This window comes from Trachurus japonicus, chromosome 21 (assembly GCF_045865225.1).
Source record: "Trachurus japonicus isolate A0001 chromosome 21, Traja_1.0".
Lineage (NCBI taxonomy): Eukaryota > Metazoa > Chordata > Actinopteri > Carangiformes > Carangidae > Trachurus > Trachurus japonicus.
In genome coordinates, this window is record NC_140927.1 from 28,706,113 (window position 1) to 28,716,003 (window position 9,891).

Sequence of the window (9,891 nt, forward strand, 5' to 3'; positions counted from 1 at the left end):
CATTGGGACATACCTGGTGGTGCAGCTGTGAGAGGAATGAGCTTCATGGCCTCTTCAATGCAGATCCTCTTTGTGTCTTCAACATTGGCAGAGAACCTAGCCTGGAATCTTGGATCGAGGAAACAACAGAGATCCATGATTCGCAGATGATTTTCTGAATACCGTGCTTCCGAGTCATTTTTGATTGCCAGCTTCATTTGTTTGGTGAGAGCAGAATCTTCATCACAATCTAACAGGATCTCTGTGGTGATGTGGTCCATGACAGGTTTCAGAGCTGATATGGTGACCCTTTTTTCTGAGGCAAGGGCATCTGTGAAGTCATGAAGGGGGGAAAAGACCTGGCAGATGTCCTCCATGGCATTTATGTTTGCACTACTGGGCATGAGATGGCGTGAGTTCCTGTCTGCAGTCAAAACAGAGGAGACAGCCTCCTTCTGCTCCAGGAATCTTGACAGCATTTCAAATGTGGAGCCCCACCTGGTTACCACATCATGAATCAGAGAATGGCTACATTGGCTAGTAGTGCCCCCCAGCCCCAGGTCTTTCTGCTTTTACTTGTTTCTTTTTCCAACTTCGCAAAAAGGCTTCAACCTTTCTGCAGGACCTGACTGCATCCTCCACTCTCCGGATTTTCATGGTCTTATTAATGGCCAAGTTGAGGTTATGGCCAAAGCAGCTTAACCACTCCACAGGGCTCTCTTCAAACGCCTTCTTCATGTTGGAGCCACTATCTGTTGTGAAGCAGACAATGTTTTCCATCTTAATGTTCCAAGCACTGAGCAAATTCTCTACCATCTCAATAATATTGGCATGTGTGTGGTCTTCAGGAAAGTACATGGTTTCTAAGCAGTGAGCCATCAGCTTCCATTCCGAGTAGAGGTAATGGATGGTAAAACTAATGTATGGTTCACCGCCTCCACAGCTGCTGGTCCACAGGTCTGTGGTCACTGCAAACCACACCCCATCTGACACCTTCTCTTGCACACTTGCTCGTAATTCGTTGTAAATTTTCTCAATTTCTTTATTGCCAAAGTGAACTCTACTTGGTACATTGTACTGTGGGGCCACTTTCTTCATCAGGGCTAGGAATCCAGGTTTTTCGACCACTTGGAAAGGTAACATATCTTTTGCTATAAAATATGCCACAGCTTGATTGAGTTCAATTGCCTTCTTTGATTTTGGATCCCACTTCTCACCCTTGGCAAAAGGCTCTTGGATTTTGGTCTGACTCGCTGACATCCTACTCGTAGTAGCTCTATCCGCCTCCTAATAGAAAAACAAAACAGTTGAATTAGTATATTTTAAAAGAACATTTTTCTACACAAGAGATCAAAAAAATTAAGTACATGCTTTATGTAAAGTAATACAACTTACATTTGGTTTATGCTTAAGTGTCAGCTAAATGTAATTATTAATATTCAGTCATTAAAGTCTCTCTCTACATATAATAGCCTACACACACAGAGACACACACACACACACACACACATACAGTATATATATATATATTTATATTACACACACACACACACACACACACACACAGCCTCTATTATGCATCTCTCAGTGCATCTATCTATTATAGTCCATCTTTCTCTCTCTCCTTCTTTCCTTCAATCTCTCTCTTTCTTTCGTCTTTTTTTTTCTTTGGCATGACGTCACTGCCATGCGCCAAACAAACAACTAATCTACAAGTGAACAAAGCGTTGCAAAGCGATGTAGTGATGCCTTGTAAATCTGCATATTCTGTAGACAACAAGACCATGCCGTTCACGGAGAATGACAGCGACGTACAACAACAATAACCATGCTCTTTGAATGAAACATGGTAGACCGGCCACAGTGGGATTTATAATGATTCATCTTACCTGCTTGGACTTGAGCTGTGCATATTCTTTTTCATGCCACTCGCGGAGATGGGACATCATGTTAGATGTATTCGCCGATCTTGCAGCTACTTTTTTGTTACATAGTTTGCAAGTCGGCTCTCCGTCGTCTTTTATGGATCCATCTGGTTGTTTTGGGTAGCCAAAAAACTCCCAAACAAATGAACGGAGACGCTTGGCTGGAGGATAAAGAGGTGGTGAAGTTGGGGACACCGGGTCAACCGGGCCCGCGGGTAAATCTGCCTCTGGTTCGGAGCCTGCCATCATCATGCCATGCTTTTTTCCAGCTTCCTGGATCATGTGGGTCTCGCGTGTGTTTACCAAAACTACCTCTTTTGATTGGACTGTCACTGAACCAAAGACGCTGACCATGCAGCCCGCCCTGAACTAAATGGAATACATTTGAGCAGCACACAGGTAGGAAACGTTTTTTCAATCTACTGCTGCAGCTGTAAAATTAGATTATAATGTGGCTGACTGAGTGACAACTGACCACTGATCTTAATGTGAACGTGAAGTGAAATGTTTTATTTGTGAGTTCCCTACTCGTGTAAGCGGAGTTGCGCCGGCAGCGCCGCATAATATTACAAATAATTAATTAATTACCGTCACCGTGAGCTTGGAAGTCTCACGGTATCACCACTGTGGCTTTACACCACCGCGGTATACCGAAATACGGTATACCTTTACACCCCTAGTGTCTCATACACTGGCATATAAAAGAGGAAGTGCAGTTAGACAATACAAGATGTGCAATGGCAATGTACCTAGCACTCTGTATGCAGAAGGAAAAGTTGACCATATAAAGTCATATATTAGTTAAAAGTGAGGTTAAGATATCAACATGTTACCAATGGTAAGGCTAGAGTGGGAAAGTGATGTGAATTTAGCTGTTGTGAGATTTGTGTTGAAACCTGTGAAATGATGAAATGATGGCTGTAAACCATTAGAGGTAGAAATGAGAGTTGTAGGGCAAAGGGTGAGACATTTAAGGTAATTGTGACGTGAGATGGGGAACAGGCTGAGGCAGACCGAGAGGTGGAGGCCTCAAGGACTGTAACGGTGGCAGCACCTGAAACTCTGAGGAAGGGGTTAGGCAATGGAGAGATGAAGAGGAAGGATGATTGACCATATAAGGGGAGTACCTGTCCAGGCTGTTGGAGAAATCGACCTGTGAAACAGCGGAAGGGTGTTGGCTGATTCGGACAGATAAAAGGCCAGTCGGCAGGGGTGTGGGTGGAGTGTGATCAGGACTGGGCACGAGAACGACGTTGGACAGACCAAATGCCTGCGAGGACCCCAAGAATTGGCAGCAAGAGAAGAATCCAACTGAAAAATACTTGCTACCAGTGATTGGGTCTTGGGGGATCCCCACACTTCCTGCCAATGGGGTTGGCTGAGCCTGGTGAAGATCATCTTTATGAGCCTGGGGCTGGATCTACCCCTTTGAGGTTTTCTCAGCCTGGTGAAGATCAAGTTACTAAGTGTTACAGTTGAGGCTCATGTCACTATGCCTACAATTTATCATGTGCCCTGGCAACGTGGCAAAGGGGATGTCCCTTTGGCCGAATGGTTAGCGCGCATGACTATTACCCGGGAGTCTGGGGTTCGAAGCCCGCCCGGGCCCTCTTCACCTTGCCACACTGGCTTAGACCCGAATAAATTCCATCACAATCGTCCTATCTCAAACCTCCCATTCATCTCAAAAGTTATTGAACATGCAGTAGCCTGCCAACTTCAAGACCATCTATCAAACAATAACCTCTGTGAGCCTTTCCAGTCTGGTTTCCATCGCAATCACAGCACAGAAACAGCTCTCACTCAAATTACAAATGACCTTCTTTTAGCAGCGGATTCTGGCCTACTCAACATCCTCATACTCCTCGATCTCAGTGCCACCTTCGACACAATATCTCACACCATCCTCTTAGATCGTTTGGCCAGCACTGGGGTCTCTGGTATGGCCTGTCTGACCGTTCACAGTTTATCCAAGGAGAAAATACCAGATCATCACCCTCACCACTCCCTCACGGTGTTCCACAAGGTTCTGTCCTCTGTCCCCTACCCTTTATCATCTATAACCTCCCTCTTGGCAATATCTTCCGCCATTTTGGTTTCTACTTTCACTGTTATGCTGACGACACCGAAATCTATATCACCACCAAACCGGACACTACATCACCACCTACTGCCCTTATGGACTGCCTGCAAACCATCCCAAACTGGATGTCAAACAACAAGCTCAAACTCAATGGCAATAAAAGTGAAATTCTTCTTCTCGTATCCAAATCATCACCCGTACGAAGTCTTCATCATATTACACCAGTCCTCATGCAACTCCACTGGCTCCCTGTCCATCAACGTATACATTACAAGCTCTTTCTGCTAACATTCAAAGCTCTCCATAACCAGGCCCCCCCATATCTCTCTAATATGCTACACCCTTATATCCCACCCTGTTCACTCTGTTCCTCTTCTGCCGCCCTGCTTTCCACCCATTCATTTTCACTCACCTCACTGGGTGCTCAGACTTTTAGCTGTTCTGCACCTAGACTCTGGAACTCATTCCCACTACACATACGCACTCTGGACTCCATCGTCACTTTCAAATCCCACCTCAAAACACACCCAATTGTCCTACTGCCTATAATACTCTGTCCCCCAACCATTTTATCCACCTTATGTATTTATCTAGCCACATTGTATTTCCTTTTATATTATGTGCTATTGTATTTCATATCTGTTTTGCTCTTTGTTTTCTGTTTCAAACACTGATCCGCTTTATGCAATGTCACGCACAAGCATCACTGAACCTCAAAGTGCACAAACAAGCAAACACACAAAGCAATAGGTGGACGTTGTTGTTCAGTGTTTTCTGTACACCAAGATTGTTTGGGCTCTGTGGGCCGACTGCTCCTAATCCTCAGCTCAAAGAGTTTCTGTCTGACCTTCAGTTGTCTCCTTTCCTGAGGCCTTGCCAATTTTTTTCCTGCAGAGATGATGAACCTACAGCAACAACAAGCCGACATCTCTTAGAGTCACAGGCAGCTAACATTACACTTAAATGATAACATCTAGAGGTCATTAGGGTTGTATAAAAAAACAGTATCACAATACTGTAGTTCCTCCTGTGAATAGATGATTTTATAATATGTGAGCAGAGACGCCTGATGGACTCTGCTCAAAACTTGGCACATTCTGAATTACAAACCTGACTGGCTTAGGTTCATGGCAGGTTACAATATAATAGTAAATGTAGAGCGTTTCAGCTCTATTGACAAGAAGATGCTGACCTTGAAAAACATAATTTGATTTAACAAATCCTCACTCTAACATTCAATAGATTTTGCAAAATAGGAACATTATATTTTCTGGAGCTGATTGTAGAAAATGTTTCGGATTTTGTGCAGTGGCACTCAGACACAAGGCTGCACATGTTAACTATATCCCAATTGCTTTTAAATATCCCTGCGTGCTTGGCCACTTACTATGTGCTTGCACACTATAGGCAAATGTATGACCTGGAAAAACGTCACCAAAGCGCGTACATAACCAAGTGCACCAGCCAAGTGTGGGACAGGCCCTTACATTCTCTGAATGCTTAAGTGTGACAACAGAAAATATCCATCATAGACAAATGCAGAGAAAAACAGGCCCAAGAATGAAAAATGACAGAAACTCATATGGGGAAACTTGTGTCAGGTGTTTTTGTTTACATACTTTACATTCACACTTTCTGGATTTCACTATTCTCTCACTGAACAACATAAACATATTCATTACTTTTTCCACAGAGCAGGTGTCATCTCAATCTATCCACAGCCTCTCTACAGTACGTTGGCCTCACAGGAGCCAGGCTGCAGAATCTGCAGGGTCACAACCAGTCTGATAACTTTTCTAAACCAGGGGTAGAACAAGGCATAGATTATAGGGTTTAGACAGGAGTTAAAATAGAAGATATACAATACAAAAGATGAAGATGAATTATTGAGTAAGTTTTCTCCTGCAAGAGTAACACCATAATATGGACAGAAACACATTAGAAACACAACTACAAGAACACCAAGAGTCCTGGCTGCTTTCAGCTCAGATTTCTTTGGGGTTAGAGTCACTGAGCTCTGCAGTGTGACAGCTGTGATGTGAGAGCGCATGGCACGAGCCTGAGACACAGCCACCACAAACACCCTCATGTACAGAACTACGATGATGGTGATGGGGAGAATAAAGGTCAGAACAAGGTCAACAGTTCCTGCTGTAAAGTCAATGACAATCACACATTCTCCATAACATGAAGTGTGTCTGTCTGGATGAGTCAGGTTGTCCTTCACAATGAGACCATTGTAGAAAACAGAGCAGAGCCAACACAGACAAACACAGAGTTTAACTCTCCTCTCAGTGACTCTGCTGGTGTAATGCAGAGGGTCACAAATAGCTACATAACGGTCAACTGATATCAGCACCATGTCTCCTACTGATGTGGAGGTGATGATAAAGGAAACAAAGTCATACAGAGAACACATCAGATCACCAAGAAACCAGCAGGATGATTTTCGTAGGATTTCTCCTGGCATCAACAACAGGCCGACGAGAAAGTCTGAGACAGCCAGAGAGAGGAGGAGGATGTTAGTGGGTGTGTGGAGCTGCCTGGAGAAGAAGAGAAAAATATTTGTCATCAAACAAGGCCTCATATCTATGTGACAAAACAATTTAAGCTGTTTAAATATGCTGTCTGATCTGCAACAAGAATAATTTCAGTAAGACAAAGTGTAAGCAATTTAAAATGTGCTCATGAATTCTACTATATTCTACATACAGTAGAATATTCACGTTTTGTTCTTTCAAAAATGTTTATAATGAGCGGATGCAAAATGTTTATTTAAGAAGAGTAGGCAAAATAAGCTGAAGGTTCAGCCTACACCTTTTAGGTCAAAGTACAATTGTTTTGTTTTGTTTAGTTTTGTATCTATACTTTAAGGAAAGAAAAAAAAAGAAATGAATTATTGTTTGTTTGTATTTATGTTTAAAACATATGCATATATAATGTTGTTTATTGTACTTATTCCACAAAATAAACCCACTAAACTAAAAACAATTTAAATCAGCAGCAACATATACATTCCGTGCCAAGTTGCAACAAGGTCATAGATAATTCTCCTGGTAAGATTACAGAAGCTGTTTTCAAAGTTAAAACATTGTAGGTATAGGTGAGAAGTTTTTCTGCCTGAAATGGGAGATTGAGATGATGACCAGCAGGTTGAGAGCTACAGTGAGTACAGAGATGGAGGAAAGTGCAATGTGAAGGATCACAGCTTCAGGCCAAGGAGATGCAGGCTTCCTACAGGAGGTGTTGAGGAGAAGTGGAAAGCAGAGCTCTGCTCCATCCTCAGCCTCCATCCTCAGAGAGCTGCAGCTCTGACAACTCTCTCAACAAAACCTGGTCATATAAAGCTGGACTCTGGCTCTCTGTCTCTCCCTTTCCTGTCCCTCTCTGCTCATTCTCTCCCTATGGACTTATGTCCCCTGTACTCTCTGCACCATTAGGTAGAGGAACAGCAAGAATAGCCACAGCACACCTGTAGTATCCCAAAGAAATGCAGAAGAAATATTGTTGACCATATTTGTCCAGAAAGACACATAAACACCCCCCTATGTAGTCTATGGCAGTTCATAGCGTGCCACATTTCAGACAATCTCAGAAGCACTGAAACAGTCAAGCTGAGAGATATTTATCAAGGCATACAGAGTAATGAGTGACCAGATTTTTCCCATGTTGTGTTGTGCAAAACAGATGCAACATGGATAGTGTCAAGTCGGACTGAGATCCCAGGACTTGGCCTCTTATAACAGCATGAACTGTGCTCTTGAAATCAATGTAATCATCAAACACAGAGGTTTGTTATATGAAATAAGCGATTGCTTGCTTTAGAAGTAATGATTGTTATAATCAACAATAGTAATACCAATGGTAAGGCTAGAGTGAGAAAGTGATGTGAATTCAGCTGTTGTGAGATTTGTGTTGAAACCTGTGAAATGATGAAATGATGGCTGTAAACCATTAGAGGTAGAAATGAGAGTTGTAGGTCAAAGGGTGAGACATTTAAGGTAATTGTGACGTGAAATGGGGAACAGGCTGAAGCAGACCGAGAGGTGGAGGCCTCAAGGACTGTAACGGTGGCAGCACCTGAAACTCTGAGGAAGGGGTTAGGCAATGGAGAGATGAAGAGGAAGGATGATTGACCATACTGTATAAGGGGAGTACCTGTCCAGGCTGATGGAGAAATCGACCGGTGAAACAGCGGAAGGGTGTTGGCTGATTCGGACAGATAAAAGGCCAGTCGGCAGGGGTGTGGGTGGAGTGTGATCAGGACTGGGCACGAGAACGACGTTGGACAGACCAAACGCCTGCGAGGACTAAAGGAGGAGGAGGATTAAAACAAATATTGTTCATATATTAACTCTGTAATTCATGTATTACATTGTTTAAAAATATTCTATGGTCTTTAAAAAAATGATAAAGGTTAACTTTTTCTGTTTAATAAAAAAGAGACTAGAACATTTTCCGGGAGGAAGTTTCCCAGAGTTCATCGGGACAGTGAAAGGAGCTGGCTGCGTTTTTCCTCGGCAGAGGGAGAGAAGATGTTTGGAGACTCGGACTAAAGGTTGGCCCAGATATTGCACTGCCAGAGAGACTTTAACCGGTCAGAATATTCTTTTCACGTATCGCAGTCGAGTGTGTTTACTTTACACAACGGCAAAGTTTTACGAGCCGCGACAGCGTGGTCTCCGTCATTATCTCCGTACATTAGCTTAGCAGTGTTGCTATCAGCTAGCTCCTCGGCAGAGAAACCAGACTGCTGCACAACACGGACACGAGGAAGTCGCCACCGGACATTCGTGCGGGACCGGACGGACCGGATGAGCGGACGAGTCGACAGCAGGGAAGGAGGACGTGTCGCAGGTAGCCGGAGCTACGGGAGTTGGCGGGGAGCTGTCTGGACATCGCTTTGCGGCCTGGCTGGCTACACCGCCATGTTGCTTCTACACTAGCTGCGTTTCCATTACAGATTTTCGCAAAATAAAAGCGATATTTCTGAAACTTCGAAAAAGTGCAATTGCTATTTGCGGCTGTTTCCATTGAAAGGTATTTTGCGAATGAGCCGTAATGCGTCTTGCGTTTCTATGGTGAGGCACAGCGATCTCAGCTGCCGACAGCTGTTGCTGTTATTGTTTTTAACAAAGACAAAAACAGCGCTTGATTGCTGAAAGGTAAAGCCCGTGTGGCGCTGCAGCGGCCACAAATAAGGACGCACTCACACGGGCCAGTTGTTCCGTGCTGAAGCTCTAATGCCCCCCCTCCCCTCTCCCCCGCTGGCCCGCACTCACACCACCTCCAACCCAAGCTGCTCAAGCACAGTTGCCTCCGTTGATATAGAGGGATTATTTGTTTACCAACACGGCGGATGTGCGCTTTAACCTGACTGCAGAAAGAACAGAGTCTTTTAACACCAGCGGTGATGAGGCGCTGACAACAATATTGGTTGTGTGTCCAGTGTCCACACACCCGTACTGGTTTATGTGACTAAAGGTGACATTTCGGCGCAGGAGGGAGTGGGAGTGTGGATGCGAGCCAATCTCCTTCAACCATGCACGGAAAAGGGGAACGATAGAGGAGGTTTTTCTAATTTACTGAGAAACAATGCCCAGGTCAGCAATGCATGACAATAAACATGTGGTTCATTTGTCCCCTCAAGTTACATAAACCAACACAGCGTGGACACACACAACTCCGGTGACGCCGGTGACGTGTAGAAAAGCGAAAAAAGTGTTTCCATTACACTTTTGCGATACACGTTTGTATCGATATGTCTCAAAAACCACCTCATGAGAGCGCAAAAACTTTTTTGCGATATTTGAGAGTTTTTTCGAAATGTAGGTGTTTCCATTACAAGTTTTTAATTTCGATATTTAGGTTTTGCGCATTTCAAGGGGTAATGGAAACGCACCT

The 9,891-nt window shown here is 43.9% G+C and overlaps 1 protein-coding gene across 1 annotated transcript; it reads right to left on the reverse strand.

Moving 5' to 3' along the window:
* Nucleotides 1-5,660: 5,660 nt before the first annotated feature.
* Nucleotides 5,661-7,324, reverse strand: LOC146965464 (trace amine-associated receptor 13c-like). Its single transcript, XM_085764397.1, has 2 exons — nucleotides 7,108-7,324; nucleotides 5,661-6,530 (listed from the first exon to the last, which is right to left on the reverse strand). Exons 1-2 carry the CDS (start codon nucleotides 7,278-7,280, stop codon nucleotides 5,714-5,716), a joined length of 990 nt encoding a protein of 329 aa, XP_085620523.1. The 5' UTR covers nucleotides 7,281-7,324; the 3' UTR covers nucleotides 5,661-5,713.
* Nucleotides 7,325-9,891: the final 2,567 nt, after the last annotated feature.